Source organism: Falco rusticolus, chromosome 2 (genome assembly GCF_015220075.1).
Source record: "Falco rusticolus isolate bFalRus1 chromosome 2, bFalRus1.pri, whole genome shotgun sequence".
Classification (NCBI taxonomy): domain Eukaryota; kingdom Metazoa; phylum Chordata; class Aves; order Falconiformes; family Falconidae; genus Falco; species Falco rusticolus.
In genome coordinates this window covers 75,697,505-75,715,377 of record NC_051188.1, presented here as the reverse complement: position 1 = coordinate 75,715,377, position 17,873 = coordinate 75,697,505, and the positions used below count along the sequence as shown (strand labels likewise).

The 17,873-nt window shown below is 45.9% G+C and overlaps 2 protein-coding genes across 13 annotated transcripts in view; both read right to left on the bottom strand.

Annotated features, from left to right (window-relative positions):
* The window catches only part of SMIM11A (small integral membrane protein 11A), a 34,921-nt gene extending 21,786 nt beyond the window's left edge, over positions 1–13,135 (bottom strand). For 2 of the 12 annotated variants that reach the window (XM_037376826.1, XM_037376827.1), the window contains exons 1-5: positions 13,030–13,135; positions 11,776–11,835; positions 9,721–9,934; positions 7,648–7,732; positions 5,798–5,977 (exon numbers count right to left, since the gene is read on the bottom strand). In XM_037376826.1, coding sequence (XP_037232723.1) covers positions 5,810–5,977; positions 7,648–7,732; positions 9,721–9,806 — 339 coding nt within the window. In that variant the 5' untranslated portion in view covers positions 9,807–9,934; positions 11,776–11,835; positions 13,030–13,135 and the 3' untranslated portion in view covers positions 5,798–5,809. The other 10 variants (XR_005102565.1, XR_005102566.1, XR_005102567.1 and 7 more) reach the window with 10 other exon arrangements.
* Positions 13,136–14,942: 1,807 nt separating this feature from the next.
* On the bottom strand, positions 14,943–15,625 carry KCNE2 (potassium voltage-gated channel subfamily E regulatory subunit 2). The gene has a single exon (XM_037377852.1). The coding sequence runs from the start codon at positions 15,485–15,487 to the stop codon at positions 15,110–15,112; it is 378 nt and encodes a 125-aa protein (XP_037233749.1). The 5' UTR covers positions 15,488–15,625; the 3' UTR covers positions 14,943–15,109.
* Between the last annotated feature and the right edge of the window lie 2,248 nt (positions 15,626–17,873).

The window sequence follows — 17,873 nt, the reverse complement described above, 5'->3', positions numbered from 1 at the left end:
ATTATCCCCAGATTGGTACACACATGCCAATCAAGGTCCAGCTGAGCCTACATGATATGCTGGGCTTGCTCCAGCAGCTAAAAAAAAACAGCTTCAAAAGCCAAAGCCAAACTGGAGTGACATGGGTTGTGTGTAAACATCCAGCCACCTCCAAGTCCTTAAACCAGGTAGTCAATTACAGACAGCCTATATGAAACTAGCTTTTGGCACATGTCCAGGGGGGAAACACAGGTTTTAGAAATTTCACCTGTCTCCAAACACCCACGTGGGTTGTATATTTGTTCGTTCTCCATGTGATCAGGAGCATATTAAACACAAGACTGTCACAGGGTAGTCAACTCCTTCATATGAGGCCCATCAGCTCCTCACTAGACTTGAAGGCTGAGATTAGTACATAGTTAATAAATACGGAGAGTATGCCACAAGTTGGTGCACCTTCAGAAGCACCTTTGCAAAGACTGGAAGAACTGGTGAGGGCTGAAACAAGTAAGGTTTGTTTCAACTGCCTACTGGTTTCTCCCATGATGGAGCTGGAAAGGGGGCTATGAGAGTTCGCCGCAGTGCTTGTCTTTGGCGAGTTGAAACCAGGGGCGCTGACAGTCAGCAGGTAGGCAGTGATGCTGAGCGTCGCAGGTTAGAGCTGGGATCAAGGAGAATCATGAAGGACTCTACCCCAAGACAGAACATTTGCAGGGCCTTTGCTGAGAAAAGCAAGAAAAAACAGCTGGAATTACTGATCCCTTAGAGGAAAAGCAAGGAAGAAAACGTTAGAAATAGTTGTTTGCATGTGAGGCTCTTGGAAGAGCTGAAAAATATTTAGCTCCCTGACCTGCAGCACACTGGCGTAAGGGCAATCTCTCCTGCCCTGGGGCATTGCTCAGGGAGCTCCGCCTTTCACCAGCACCAGTGCTGTTGCATTTCTGGTAAAAGTCTTGTGGCCTCCAGAATTTTAAAAACATTCAGAGGTGCTAAAATCAAGCTGAGTTCATTTCAGCCAAAGTCTAAAATGGATAATGAGAAAACAGTCCTGTTGAATGTTTCTTCACTTATTTTTCACTGTAAGGACCACAGATACCCCACAGCCACCGAGCTCCTGCAGGCTGGAACAGCCCTATTCCAGCAGCCACTTAAGTCATCTCAGAACCTGTGAGAGTTTACTTTTTTCCCCTTAAAATCCCAACAGCTCCTTTCTTTATTACTACACAAGGATTTCAGCTTTTGTTTAAAAACACATGGCCTTTGTGTCACTAAATGAAAGCCTAAAGGTGTAAACACTAGAAGTTTAAAAGACAGTAATACTTTTATTTTCTGTCTTTGACACTTGGCACGATGACAATAACAACAACCAATAGTGAAAGACCTGTGCAAGTGAAGTACTGCGTAAGGTTAAGTTGCCCATCCATACAACACAACGGCTCTTTTTGAAAAAGAGTAATTTTATGGAACAGGGGAAATGGAGAGACTCTCTAGTTTTGTGGGCACCAGAGGAGTGTGACCTGGCTCACTTTCTGGGATGGGAACATCTACAAGAGGATCCTGTGTAGATCCCCTGCTGTCTAACAAGCTGCACACTCATACACGCTGAGCACTTCAAGGCTCTCTATCCTTGCTGCTTCCTCTCACTTGCAGAAACTCAATCGAATTGAACTCTATTCCTCTTTTACACTTGCCGGGACTAATTGTACAACCCTTCTTTCAGCAAGAAACAAGACTTCAAGGTCCCCAGCTGGTTTCTGAAAAAGAAACTGAAACAAATCTGAGCTGCTGTCTCCCCCCAGTGTCAGTATATTTTCTTGTTCAAGGCTGCAACCACAGCACATAGGGTGCCCGAGGGTAAAAAAACCTGCTATAACCTACCCAGTGATAGCACAGATCAAAACTCTACCCTGGTATGAGAGAGAACAGATATCGGTTCAGATTTGGGAATGGATAATAATGGAAGGTCTCTTCTTATTTTGGAAGGTCTAGAATATTAGCGTGCTATGACACCCATCAAAAGCTCTAGGGGTTACCTGTGCTGTAGCACTACCCCAAAGTTAAGGAAAAAAGCAGCTCAGTTGGACCAGATTTGAAGTCTTACATGTACAAAGAGGTTTTCTGTTTTGGTTGTAGAAGCTCTTTGCCTGGTCATGTGGAGGACTTCTGAGGAGTCACAGACTCCTCACAGCTGCTTTCTCCCCCATTGAAGAAAAAGGGACAAAGAACAGGCTTCTTGTATGAATTCCTTTCTTGCACGTGTTTGGCAAGGTAGGGCCCCCAGATTTTAATGCCAGTCTTGATTGCTTTGGGTGCTACATGGTGCCCAGTTGCTTTGATGCTAAATTACTTGCTTTAAAGGGAGATCATGTACCTTTGACTGCTTACAGAGCAACTGTATTGAAGTAGAGAATACATCTGCTTTCAGCTTAAAAAAACCCCAAAACCTCATTATTACTATTGGTCTAGAAAAATCTACTCTTGATTGAGAGGCTTAAAAAATCTAGATTGGGGCCAATACTCAAAAGCAACTGGTGACTGCATGGAGCCAAGACATTGCTCATTTTTGAAGCTGGTGGACACTATACAGGCCTGACATCTGCCTGTTAACGTCTGGGCATGTGGCTTAGCCAAGTACCTTGGTGCATTTCCCTCAATAGCTGTTTAATGGAAGTGGTTAGCAGAGACTGTTCTCACTGAACACTGCAGAGCCATTTAATTAAATTACCATTCAATTCCACCTTTGCATAGACAGATGACTGCTGAGATCGTAGAGGGAAACTGCTGTTTTACAACGGCACTACAAATTCCCTGAGGCTGCCATAGCAAGTATATTGCTCTATCCCAGGAATGGTTTTCTGCAATACTTACATTCCCCAGTCACCAAGGTGACTGCATGAACAGTGAGATTTTAAAAATCACTGCAGTACCCGATGAGTAACTCCACCACAGCAAAAGATCTCTGCGCATCAGCTGTTATCAGATGCACACAAATTTAGTCAGGTAGCGCTTGCGAGACCGACACTGCAGCAGGTGCGCAGCAGCAGGCACCTCGGCCCCGCAGCCACAGGGAAAGGGAAGGAGCAAGCCATCCTAGAGGCGTCCCACATCCTGCTGGACTCCCAAGGCTTTTCCAAGGGCTCTCCACCTCTCCTCTTCCCTACTCACCCCACTCCACTGTCAGGTTTCAGCTTCACCATAACTTCCAGAAGATACAAGGATCTAGGAAGTGCTTTATAATGGAAACAGGAAGGAAAATGTGAAGGCAAACGTACCTGCTGGCACTACTCCACATGTCTAAGCCTTTATTTCTGTGAAAAAAATCTACTCTGCTGATTAACCTACCATGACCAAGTTAGCTTATCCTCCAGGATTTGATATTATTGCACATGCAGAAGTAGGTAGCAATGGTAATGAAAACCCACTCTGCTTCATAGGCCGTATAGTAAATAGAGAGCCATACACAGTTCTCAGATACTGTGCATAGCAAAATCTTATTATAGACCCCCTAGCATGAAACCACCTCAAAGGTGACACTGTAATTTGCATTAATCTTGGGACGCCTTGGGTGCAGAAAGTGGTTTGAGAAAGACCTGCCTGGAAAAGCTCCTCTCCTGTGTTTGTTCACCTGGATTCAACAAAGGGCCCACAAGTCTCAGATTTACACCCTTGCAGGAAGCAGTTTCTCTGAAGAAGCTGCAGAGCCCTTCCCGTTTCCCGCTGTCTGTCCATGAACCTTATACACATCCATGATACATTCAGGGTGTTTTCTCTTTTGAACCAGCCATGTCCTTGCAGCTAATATTTTAAAAACTACCTCCCCTGCAGCTTTAACTGTAGCAATTGAGTAAGCAGAAACCAAGGCCATTACTTTTTTTTTTTTTTACAAAGGATTTTTTATTGCATAAATAGAGGCTTTGATATTTTGCTGTATGTATAAAAAGTTGAGATACAGTTTAAGTGAATGTTACTCTTAAGGGTTTTATTCCTTTGACACATCCTTCATCTACAGGAAGGCTTCACTCTCCCAGAAAAGGAATCCAATGCAAGCTGCCAAGTGTCAGAAAATCTGCATGGTGGGGAAACAGCAGTGAGAACAGCAGGCGTGCTATACTGGCAGCACATGGGCTAAATCTGCCTGTGCACGTGGCACGCTGCAACTGGAGCTAATCCCAGCTCTGCAGTGCTGACACTGGAGAACATTTTTAGGGTAGGAGAATTCATCCCTTCTTGCAATCCCATTACAGAAAGACTTGGCTGACAGCCCGAGAGAAGGCAGAAGTTAGGAAGGCCTGGGCCTCTGGTGGGTAACACTGGGTGACTGGGCAAGTAGGGTATTTTCTGTGAAATCAGAGATGCTTTAATGCCAGTCATTCAACAAGGTCAATGTCATATGCTGAACACAGAGGTCTTGTGGGATGAGCTCACTACCCTGGGGCAGCAATCCCTTTGGCTATGAACTCTGCCAAAGAGAACTCACTGGGACCCAATGCTGCACACACAGCACAGTCTCTTCATTACAAGCAGCAAGCTTCCTCACTTGCAGGGCAGCGACCTCTGATTTGTTTAGCAATAAAACTCCATATAATTTTCTCTGACTTACTCTGTAAAAATAGAAAGAAGAGTCCTGACAGCATTTCCCAGTGGCTAATGAAACTGATTTAAAATAAAAGTTTAAAATGGCACAAGTCTGCCCAGAGACAAGACTGTAATCTGATGTAAATAGGAGACTGAGAAACACCTTTGGTTTTGTTGTTTTTTTCCTATGCAAATGAACCGCTTTGTTCCCACTGTTAGTTCCAGGGCTCCATTTCTAGTCACAATTTCCAACCCTTGTTGCATGAAATAAAACAGTGACAGGTTTGAAAGCAAAACTAGTAAACATTTCTAAGAAATGAAACTCTCTTCATATGTGAGGCGATGACCTTAAAAGGGGAAAGTAAGTTTTTTAGTTTAATAAAGAGTAAAATTACATCAAACTCCCACTGAGCTTGCAAAGGGCAGGCAGGAATAGAATTCCCATTTTGCTGCAGAACACAGAGATGTGAAACAAGTAAGATATCTAACAAGTCAGGGAGTATAATCTTAGCACTAGGCAGTACCCATTTTGCTAATGGACTTGAACCAATAAGGCAATGATTGCTTGAACTGTGAAAGCAGGAAGGAATTCAGCACATAGGGAATCAAAACTCAAAACTTTTAAGAAATTCTGCAATGTTCATTTTGCTCTTTTATGCAGAAAGATGTCCATTTTCCTCAGTTAATGATATATGGTGGATATTACATAGCATAACCTGTAGCATTTCTGTTACTTTGGGAAGTTCCATGGCATGAAATTTGGCCCTTTCAGCTAAACTATCTACAACTTGTCATGTATTTAACTAGTATGAAATGGCTGATTCTTTCTATCTTAATTATGTGACTTAAGGCCAAGAGGACTTATTGCATCATCCTGTCTAGCACACCTCTCCTGCATTTTTTGCCCAATTTAACCATCTTCTATGCATCAGGACTTCCTGTGCAATTGGTTGGATGTAAAAATGCAGGGAGATGAACTGCTGAAGAGGAATACTGTGCTAAGATCTCCTACATCACAAACCATAGCTGCCAAGTTTTCTGGTGGTAACTGCAATTCCTACAAAGAACGGGCATGATATGGGTGTACAAATACACTGAAACACCACAGAGGACAAATATTACAAGAACACAAATAATGGTGATAGTTCTAACTGCACAATCCAAAGGCATCCAAGTCAAAACGTAGTGGCATTAATATGTCAGTGCCACTATTGAACACCAAGATGTCAAATAAATTCTATACCTGAGAGACTCTTCAATCATACTTCTTCTCTGCTTCTGTTTTCTGCTTCTCTTCACGTTCCCTCTTCAGTTTTTCTTCAATTTTTTTGCTCTGGTACATTTTTACTCCAGCAAAGGCTAAGCAAAGAATCAATGTTTTAGCTGCCAAAATGTACATCAGCAATGGGAAATTCTCCAAAGCCTGAAATGCAAAATAATATATTTAGGTAGTTACTGGAACACTTGGACAATTAAAAATTAATCTACAGAGATGCTATACAGCTTCCTACAGCAACAGCATTATTCAAAGCAATGGTAATGTTCCTCTGTTCATGCGGGATTTTTCTGTAGAAAACTTCAAACTAGGCAGATCAACATCTGGGGAAAGGACAAAACCAAGTTAATTCAAGTTTGTATATGAAGCCCCTTTGAACAGGTCTTTGTTGCTTTTGCTTGCGTTACAGCAAACAGAATATTGGCACGATCTGGAACTGAAAAAGGGGAAGAACCGAGTATCGTAGGCTAACTGTAAAAGTAGGAATGCTGCTGTACAATTCTCACATCAGCGATGGATCTGTGCATATCAGCTATCAAATGTGATCCCCAAAACCACTTTTGTGCTCCTAGAAATTTTAATCCATGGTAGTTTTGCAATTAACTTGCCCAGATCTGGAAGGTATAGATAAATGCCTTTCAAGTAGAAGAAAAGTAAAAAAACCCAAGACTCCAATGATGAAGTTTCAGGAGTTTTTAATGCCTGGAACCACTGAAATTGCACAACATATTTAAATGTTATAAAAGCATCCTGCCATAAGTGTATGTGGAATAAAAAATAAAATGCAAATGGGTAACACTGTGAACACGGAATACAAATATGAGTGGCACAAGCACTCAGTGAAAGATGTTAGTTCCAGACTGATACTGAAGGCACATGAACTTCCCAGCCCAATATTTCAAAGAGCCACCTGGCCAGCAGGATCAGTCTGGGCTTTCAGGGGAGCACAGTAGGTTCACAGTGCCAGCTCCTCCTTAGCAAGCCTTCCAGTACCCTCCTTGTACCCTTAGCAGGCCTTCCAGCACCTCTAAAGTTGTTTGGTCATTGTCAAACTACTGAATTTAGAAAAAGCCTTGTATCTATACACCAACTAGTCTGTCCCCTTAAAGTCCACAAACCAGAGGCTAAAGTGAGGTCTTTTATAATGCTGATCTCTACAAGCTGCAATGTTACATTTGACATCAGACCACTCCCCTCTAATTTTGGAAAAAAAAAATAATCATGCTCTGTCCATCTCTCAGCATATTAGAAGTGGCAATCTCTTTAAAGCACAGTTCTGCAACACCAGAAAGGTAAAGCCAAGGCTTGGGGTTAGCATTGCTTTCTTGAGAAACGGTTTCACATGTTAAAACTGCTAATGCATGAGGTACTTGCTCAGACACTTCTGTGCCTTACACATGTACCCTACAGAGTGTTTATGGCCCCAATACACTAAAAGACACAGTGGAGAAAACACTCTCCAGTAATGAAAGGAATTGAGGAAAGAGGAGCTGGAAAGGCCTGGAAAGAGGAAAGCCAGGAGGAGCAGAGGCAAGCAGAGCAGAGCAGAGCTTGTCTACCAGCCTTGTGCTCAGGTAGGCACTGTGAGGCCCCAACAGCAAGTACTGGGGCCAGCCCGCAAGGTGCAAGCATGTATAGCAAGAAAGGACAACAACGAGTCCTCTGTCCCTGAGCTGCAGACACTGTGGTGGTTAAACAACCTTCACCTAGGCAACAAAACCATCTTTATAAACACAGGACCCACCCCATCCAGACCTTACATGCATTTGCTTGAAAGAGCAGAAATTCACTGCTTTATGAATGTGAAACATCCTCACCTTCCAATTAAATGCCACCATCTTGGCTGCGTGATATTGCCTGTCCCACAGCAGGCTGCGTCCAGCACCAACGAGCGTCACACTTCTAAAGGCACAGATCAGAACAGAAGCATCTTGAAGAAATGGAAATTAAAAAAGAAATAGCCAATCTGTTTCTACTCAGCACATCTACCCTGCACCTTACTGACAAGCTCATCTGCTGCGCAGCACCTGGCAGCATATCAGTGCCACATGGTTCAGGAATGACCTGCATGGGCCTTTTTGGAGCTGAGTGACAGAAGCAATGTCCGTGCTGCTGAAGGACAGGGTTTTGACAGGCCCCGGGCAGATGTCACGCTTGCGCAGAGCAAAGGCTGGGCTTCCACCATGCACAGCACATCCCAGCAGCTGCTCAACCGAAAACACAGCACTGGCTGCTTTTGAAAGCTTGACATGTGTGCACATCACACTGCCTCACTGATGTTTGAGACCTAGCAGACAGAAGTGCACCCAGAAGAGCTGTCTTGTGGTTTTCAAGCCCACCTGCCCTGTTCAGAGCCTGAATGCTTAATGAATCCTAGCATCTAGTATAATTTACCAGTTCTCTCTGATTTACTAATAAATTAAATTCTTCATGAAGCCCATAATAACACAGAAGTAAGCCAACCACTTGCTGGATTCCTTGAGTAGTCAACAAACATTTCAGAGCTGAACTCTGGGGCTGAGAAATGTCCAAGGGGATCCTGAAGGCTGCAGCACACGGCCACAACACTGCCCTGTGGGCTCAGCTTGCTGCTTCACCAGCACTGACACTGTTTCAGCTGCTGGATTTCAAATTAAGCATGTTTCCCTGCCTGACTCCCTCGAGGTGTTTCCTGTATGTGTAACAACAGAGTCACTGTCAAAAGGCAGGAGAAAACACTACAGCTTAGTCCAGACAGCTGGACTTCACCGGCAGCTGGGCTGAATAAATCACCACCATACCACAATAGTTGCTGCTGACCTTTCCTCAGAAACAAGGAGTCAAGTAAATGTTCTTGCAGCTCCTGTGCTGCTCAGCCAGCTTCTTCATAGATGTCCTTATTTCTCCAGCTAGGACATCCTCTTCTCTCCTTTTCCCCCAGCTGCCAAATCCTTACTCTGCAGAGACCACCCTGGAAACATCCCCATGGAGAGACATCACTAGAGATCTCTTACTGAGATCAAACTACACCAAAGGAGTGGCATGGCCAACTTGTTTGTCATTCACTATTTACTGTGTTGAATCCTGAGTTGTGCAGCTCCCTTCTGCTGACAAATTTTGTCAGGGCAGCTGCGAACTAATGAGTCAGTAGCGTTACACCTCCAAAAAAACGGCATTTTAACTACTGATGTTTCCTCCAGAATTTCAACAACCATTAAGATCTGAAGACCCCTGCAGATGATCACAGCAAAAACCTCACCATTCACAATTCACCATGCACAATTCAGAGCAGAATCTGGTTCTCAGTGCATGGTTCAGATAGCTACATTCCTCTCAGTGAAACCCAAGTTACACAAGTGTGGCCTGAACTGAAGGGACTGCAGTGTCCTCATCTCAGAACACTGACTTGGGTGGAGGCTTCATCAGACGCAGTCCTCACTCTTCTAAACTGCTATAAATTCTGTGCTTCAGTTAGAATCAATTTTGCAGCACATTGTAAAAAGGCAAGAATTCAGCTATTCAAACACATGCTAGCATCTGGCATATGATGCTGAAAAGGGTTTTTTTATTATTTTTTTAAATGCAGAAGTATTTTACTCAGCAAACGTTATGCAAACCCATCTATGGGGTCTGATTGCAGGGTACTGTCCCACCAGCAAGAAGCAGTGTATAATGTGTTACCACGGTGTGCACTCCTGTGAATGCTCTTGGTTGCGAGTCAATTATTTAAGCACTCAGTGCAACACTTCTGTAATACTTCTGCTCTTCTGAGACACAAGTCTGAATCTGCCTGAACTGTGTAACCACCAGGAGTAGCTGCAATGAAGTCACAAAGGAAGGGAAGTAAAGAAATTCTCCCTTTGTTCTGAAGAGTGGTGTTTTGATGCAAAATGTTTCCTGTGAGAACTGACACTTTTGATGGTCTGTCCTCACAATGTCTTCTGCGGTTGGAACTGAGCAGGGAAGCCACTGCTCTCTCCATGGTGCATTCCCACATCCTGTGCCACCAGCCTCCAGTGGTCAAGCACTTGTCCCCATTTCATCTCTTGACTCTTCCAGTCTCCATCTTCATCCAGACCTTATTAAATACAACTGAAACTCCAGGACAGAAAAAAATAGGTGGAGCTGGGGCACAGGACAGGGAGAAAGTGGGAAGAGGAGAGAAAAAGGCAGGATTCGCTTCACATTTGGAAAAACATTTTTTAGTGCTGAGGTCGTCAATACAAAAGCAAAAAGCTCAGACACTGTACTTTTCAAGGTTGTGATATCTTAAAAGCATGCACGCAAACAGACAGCTGAAATTTCATGTTTGCCTTTTTAGAAGCAGATAAGGCACAGATAGGAGTTCAGAACACATCTACAGTCAGGCATTGTTCATTCCCCAGGAAAATGCAAGTTCCCTTAACAAACAGTGCTACTGGCAACAGAGGCTGGGCCCCATGGAAGGTCAGTATTACCTTCACTGAGGAGCAAGGAGGTCTCGTGTTGAGGCACGTGAGAAACAAACAGGAGCACTAGGCTCTGCCTGAAGCCCTGCTGGAGACTCCGTGACAGACACACCATAAGCTATCCATCACACACTTGCAGACTGCTATGCAGGGTAGGGATAAAATGCTATCACTCTCACATATATCAGTAGCTGCCTTCACTGTGGTTGCACCTCACAATTGCTAGCCTATTTACACTCAGACTTTCTCTGTGAAGTAGATCAAACTACTGCAGATGGGAGAGGAAGAGAGGGTCTGCCCATATCACACACCTCAGCACTGTACAAGCAATCCTGTGTTATCTCCAAATGCTGTGGTCTTTTGGATCCAGAGCAGGCAGAGAGAGTCACCAACGCAGCCCTAGAGGCTCGCGTCCTCAGCAAGGCTAAATTGCTCCCAGGGACAGCTGCACCAAGTCCCAGAGCTAGACTTCAGCTGATACCATCCCTAGAATCTCTACCCCATGCTGTGTTGTGCAACACAGACCACCCCAGACAGACTAAGGAGTTGGGCCCCAGTCAGATGGGAAGTCTGTGGTGGAGAACAGAATTGAATTCCTGGTCTCTCAGCCGCTGAATTACAGTTCCAGTTCACCACAGCAACCACATCACAGCCCAGCCACTCACGCCATTGTTTGCTTGTGCAGCAGCAGAGTATTGACTGGCCTGCACGCATCAGAAAATGTCTACACAGGCATCTGGGTACTCACAAACCCACTTGAGTTGTCTTGGCTGAATGTCTCACTCAGCCTGCCAACAACTCCATCTACCCGACAAAATGGGACTTGAGATACTCTTTTGTCTACTGGGGATTTCTGAGCAACTTCATTTGATCCACTTTGTGAAAAGCTATAAAAGTCACCAGCCACAAGGCCTCAAAAAGCAGCGAGCTGCCAGGGTTATTTGACTGCATTTAAAATGGAGCAATGGCTGAATATGACCTGAGCTAGAAAAGGGGTTTCACTTTACCTGTCTCTTGTTGCTGCTTTCTTTAACGCACATATTTCAGGAAGCAAAATGCATGCTTCCCACATGGACAGCTACTGGAGGACCCACCACTACATGTGACCTGTGCTGCATCATCCATCAGACTGAGCATCTGCAAGGATGCAAGGATCAAGCCTCCTCAAAAAAAAAAAAAAAAAAAAAAAAAAAAAAATACTGGCTCATGGGAAAATATAGTAATATGGCAAAGCCCAAAGGCTGCAGAGAAACACAGTGGAAGAGACTGTAAGCCAGAGCTGCTGCACTAAGAATCTGTCACAAACCACTGCCACAAGACACAGCGGTTATATTAAGTCAGCCAGACATACTCAGACCTGTGCACATTTATAGCCTCTGTGTGTATGTGGGTCAAGACATTACTCCATAAAAAGACCTGTGCAATCATTCAGTTCATAGTAATGTCACTGATGAAGAAATTCCTAAACTAACAACTCAAGGAACATCAAAACCATAAAGCCATGTACAATCTTCATACCTGAAGAAGCAGAAATGAAAATATTAGTGATTCCTCTGGCAGCTCCTCACATGTTCCAAACTGTGGAAAATAAGAACAGACCAGATCATGGCACCTGGATTAAAATCAAACCAAATCAAACCCAAAAATGTTAGCGGCACATCTGACTGTCCCACCTTGGCTCTCAGGGCATAATTTCAGCCACGTCCCAGGGTCCTTGCTAGTTGCAGGCCCTTGCTTTCTACCACCACCTTGCCCCAGGAGGGTCTGCTGGATTAGCTATGTCCCTGCCGACCCCAGCTCTGCCCTGGTCACCTCTCCTGGTCCCTGCAGCACCAGTGCCTGGCACAGCCAGCAACCCACACACACACTTGAGGAAACCAAACTTCTTCAATAAATGATAACATCAGATCCCTCTTTCTTACTTATTTACTTCATTTTTCCTTCAGAAAACAACAAAATTCGGCAGACTCATAGGCTGAAATGCACACTTCCAGGCAGCCATGCATCTTACCCTGCAGCAATATGCAGGGAGACGGCTGAATCAGGCCTGCTCACGGCTTACAGCCAGCGAGGAAGTCTCTAGCAGCTTTTAAACTCCTCAGTTCCTCGGCTGAGAGGCGGCTGGGAGGCCGCAGGTTATGGCGAGGGAGCTTCTGCTGCTCCCGGGCACGGAGCTGGCCCCAGGGCGGGAGCCGAGGCTGTGCGGGGCCCAGGCCGGCAGGGCGCTGGGCGGGGGGGCGGGCAGGCAGCCGGGGGACGGCGGGGCAGGGCGGGCAGGAGGGCAGGGAAAGGGGGCAGGAGAACGAGCAGGGAAGGCTGGTGGAGAGGCAGGTGGGAGGGCAGGCAGGAGGAGGCAGAGGGGCGCTGCGGGCTGCGGGGCTGGCAGGCAGGGGGGCAGGCAGGGGAGCAGGCCGGAGGGCAGGCAGCCATGCAGGCACAGCGGGCCGGGCCGCGGGGCGCCCCGCTCCAGCCCGATCTCGGCCCGCCGCCCCCGCGTCCCCCCCGCAGGGCGCCGCGGGCGGCCGCGCTAAGGAACGGTGTGGGGGAAGGCCCAGGAAGCGCGTCCCTTACCTCCCGGGACGGCCATGGCGCTGGGCGGGAGGGCGCGACAAACTACATCTCCCAGCAGCGGCAGCGGCAGCGCCCGGCGGGGCTGGGCCCGGTGAGCGGCCGCGTCTCCCCGCCCTGCGCGCCTCGGGCGCCGCTCCCGCACACCTGCCGTGCCCCGGGTTTGTTCAAAAAAATAAGATTCTGAGGTGAAGCAATTCTCACATGTCCCAAGGGTGCAGGTCCGGGGGCAGCGCGGTCCGAGGGCAGCTCCACTGTGCAGCCTCACAGCCGCCCGCCCGCCACCGGGAGCAGGGCCTGGGGCGGGCCTGGCGGCTGCTGGGGGTACTGAATGCACCCGAACAAGTTCTCCAGGGGTGCTTCTCCGACTGTGCTTTGCCAAAAGGGGCTCTCCGTCACCATAGCATGGCCACAGCACCAGGCCCAGGTGGTCCCAGAGGCCCGCCACCCGCTCTATTACTAAACTCCTAAGTGGAAATGATACTGAAATGATCCCTCTCTCCAAGCACCACTTAATGCTGCTCCACGTCACCCGTCCTCTCACATCATACTTTTTCACGTCTTTCCTCCCGTAACTTCCAGTCCATAAGTACAGATGAGTTATGTCCCCTGTTCCCTCTTCCTCCTGTTGCTGCGATAGGGTTCATTGCATTCTCCCGTGCTGCCCCGTGTGCTGGAAAGGATTTCCTCACTGGTACTCACAAAGGTACCTCAGTGATCTGCCTTCAGTTCCTTTGCTGCTCCTGCTCGGTGCAGCGCAATATTGCGCTTTTCCAGCCGTGGGCCGGGTGTGGAGCAGCAGGAGCAGGGGAGATGGCGGACACCCACGGGCCACCCTGGGAGCTGGGGGAAAGGGGGTAAACTGCGTGGGGAGGGGCTCACCGGGCTGTGCTGGGGCCTGACGAGCCTTCCCCAGCACTGACGGGCCGAGATTATTTAAAGGCTTGTTACTGTGCCCGCAAAAGGCACATCTGGAGCATGAGGGCAGCTGCTGTGCCAAATCTCAAAACCAGCCTCCAAGGCAAGCCAAAGCTCCCCAACAAAAGAAGCCCTTTTCTTTTTCATTTCTTTTTAACATGAGCAAAGCAAAATTGTCAGAAATGCAGCACCAGACATGGCTGAAGTGTTTCAGCCAAAACTTTCTAAAAACAAACAATAAGCCCACACGATAGACAGCCAGCATGGGAACTTTTAGCTTAAGCGATTTAGGGCTGGCAACATGAATCGGAGCCAAATCCCAAGTCTCAAAAAATGAAGCACGTTTTAATACGAAAGTGTCACCAGTTCTGCTTCTAATTATTCCGTGAGAGCCAGCGCTGTGATACTTCAGCAGCACAGGATAAGAGAGACCAGCTTGAAAACCCATTTCCTAGCCAATATAAACTGGTACCAAATGTGGGAATGCCTTAGGAAGCATGGCAATGGGACAGCCTTGATAGCTGGGGTATAAATCCCTGCTCTGAAAGCCAGAAGGCAGGATCTCAGTGGTTTATGCTGAGCCCTGGTTGATGGGATGTAACCAGTGCTTCCATCTCCCAGCTTGCATCCCAGGTAGACAGATTGTTCTGGAGAACCAAGGAGCAGCAGAAGAGGCAGCTTGGCCAGCTATGTACTTGAGGACAAATGATGAACCTCTGGAAGCTGCCCTAGATAACCAGGACATGCTCCTAGATAAGACTGCTAGTTTAGCAGCTCTTCTTCTATAAAACAGGCCTTGTCAGAAGGCCATGAGTCAGTCTTTGCTGCCAATGAATAATGAAATCAAAATGGGAGCCAGATCATTAAAAAAATGGTTTGGAATGAATGTGTGTAGGTAGAGGTTACCTCCTATGATTCATCCCATAACACATTGTTCAGTTGATAGGTGGACATTTTGATATTTTACTGTACATTTTCAAGTTATTTTTAAGATGGCCTGAAGTAACACAGTTTGGATCTAAATCAGAACTTTTGACCACTTAATCACAGTTATTCTGAGGTGGGAACATCCACGTCTGCTTCTGGATTTAAAAAATGCTAAAAAAATCAAGTTACTCATTATCTTCGTTTTATTTTCCTGAAGAACAGAATATCAAAGCAAAACACAATAATGCAATTTTTTGGGGTGTTCCCTGAGCAGCTGTGCCAAAGTCTTCATGGGAAACAGTAATGTTGATTTCTTCAGCACCCCATTCTGCATTGACCTGTCTGTTAATGTAATGAACAGTTTCACAGCTATTTGGAATTCCAGTGAGTTCCCTGCACGTGGCTTTATGATGTCCTTTTTGCTGGTGTTTCCAAAAAGTCAAGGTGATCCAGGGGTTGTTTTGTCCCTTGCACCCAAATTTTCATGGATCACACACTTGAGATCGTCTCGATTCAGAACCTGGGTTTTGTACTTCTCACCCCAGTCCTCAACAATGTACTGATGATAGGGGTCATTGGAGTGCTCTCGCCTCTTTGATTTCACGGTACTCACCAAGATCGCCACAATGATGAAGGAGAACATCCCAATCATCACCATCAAATAAAGGATAACATAGTCAAAGTTTTCAGCATCAACCTTGGCTTGCAATTTATCTGCTGCTTCCGTCATGTTTTTCCTCCAGCCATTCATGTAAGTGAGAAAGGTTTCCTTGAAAATATCTTCCACTGCCCAAGTGAAGTTTTGTATTTCAGCCATCCTTGTGAGTTACAGCTACTAAAGACAACATGATACTTACTTTAATCAAATACCTATACAGTTACATTGATTTCTTTTGCCTGCATTATGACAATTAACTAATAACACCTGCCACCTGCCACTTGAAAGTGCAGTAACAATTTTAGATCAGCTGAGAATCCCCGTCTCTGAGTGGTTCAATATGTTCAGAGACCCAGGGAAGCCTTACTCCTGTCCTCACTCATGTCACTTTCAGTCTTCGGGAAGCCAAGTATACCTTGGTGAAGACCAGTGAGCATGGGCTCCCATGACCCACATTACAGAGGTCAAGGCACACTGCCTTCCCTACTGAGGCAAAACACCAAGTGAAGAAGCATTTTGACACCAGAAGAATACAAAGTACATATCGGATCCTGTAAGAGCTGGCACAGTGGCACTCCAGCCAGCTGCCCAGGATCTCTTAGGGATGGAGGTGACCTGACACCCTTTCCCATTTGGTCTCAGACATTACATCTGGTGTGAAGGCTGTGGTACCCATGCAAGCGCAAATGAATCTGTGGGAGCGTAACAGCCAGACAGCTAACTCCTAAATGGTAGCCTGATAGACTGGGGAGGGAGAAGGAGGCAGAACCCCCATACCTGGAATAGCCTCATTGGTCATTAGGGCCAGCTACCCCAAAGCATGCCACAGTCAGACCCACCTGTTGTTCAGAAAAACATGAATCAGATCTCCATCCCACAGGAGACGTGACCCTCCAGCTCACTCCTGCCACAGAGCTTAGTCCTGCTCAGGGGCAAGGCTGGTCCAGCACCATATGGACACAGTGAGGGTACCCCTGCACCGGGGAGTGTTAGGAGCTGTTGTTTTTAATGGTCTTTCTCGAAGGCTGGGTTTCAGCGTAGATAGTGTCACTATCAGAGGGGAAAATGGTGGGAGAGGGACCCTGCTGAGGATGCCAGGCTGTTAACACTTCAACAGTTCATAGGGGAGGGGGGGGGGGCCGGAAGAGGGATAGATGAGGGAGAGACCTGCTCAGCAACTGATTACTTGTCAGTCCACATAGTCCCCTGATCCAGTCACTGTGCTGATCCATCTGGTCCTGCTTGTACTGAGCTAGGTCTGGGGCAGAAACTATCACATACCGACTCCAGTAAATGAGCTCTCAATAAGCTCTGAGAAAAGCCACTGTCCTTTTCTGTCTTTCATAAAGAGGAGAGTGTGACGGGAGTGCAGTATGCTAGCCTGCAGAAAGCAAAAGGTGTGGTACAGCATTTCAGTCTGATAACTGACTGAAAATTCACCTTTTTATATAACACCTGCCCTTCAATGCTTTTGAGCCAACCAAGCCCTACAACATGTGGCAAAGCTTCCAAAAAAAGTCACTTAATCTCAGTGCAGTCTTCAAGCAATGAGAAACTCACTGCAGCCTGTGGTAAGAGGCAGTGAATTTTCATCACTAATAAGAAATTGTGGTGTCTTTCGAACTGGAGTTCAGCAATCTACCTTCCTCTGCCTGTTGGACTAGCCTTGCGATATCAGTGTGCATAGAACAGGCACATGCACATAGAAGGACACAGGTACAGATGCACGTAGGTCCCTCTGCAATTCTACACTTACACATACTCAGACATAGGGGATAAAGGTAATTACTGAAAGTAAGCAAGCTATAAGCAAAATACAAATACAAGCTGCCTTGAAACTTTTTCTCTGCTTTTTCTTTGATTGAGAACAAAAATTGCTATTCTTTTTGAGTAGGAAATAAAGAATTACCAAAAGAAACTTACCTTTCCTGTGCCCTTCGCTAATGAGATTCACGATAGCACTCAGGGTTTTAAAACTCCACTGGATAGTATGATGATACTCTCAAACGGAGCAGAGATATCTTAAACTTAAGTAGCCTTCAGCCTGCACAAGGCTGTAGGCAATTGCCTGTTAAATAAGTGCCTTGTACTGCATGCTTTATGTTTATATTGCATTTAATGCCAAATCTAATCTCACCTGGAAAGTCAAATATTGGCTGACAGCTTACATCAGTCATCCTGTCAGATGTGGAGTATTATTCTTTATGCTTATTGCTGCAGTTTTTATATTGTAAAAGAGCACTGCTGTGCTTTCCTAGGGGTAAACATTGATGCAGGTCAGTCTTTATTGACCCAGACAGAAAAGTAAAGATGAGCTCTGCAAAAGAATGATGATGATGATGATTTTTATATAATATTAACAATATTAACAACAACAACAACAACAATAATAATAATAATAATAATAATAATAATAATAATAATAATAATGATAATTCCCTGGGCTGATATGGGCACGAGAGGCTGAGCACTGAGCAGGCAGTGCGAAAGGCCTGTCAGGTTGCTTAGTGGCCATGGTTTATCTTTGCTTTTTCATCCACCAGGA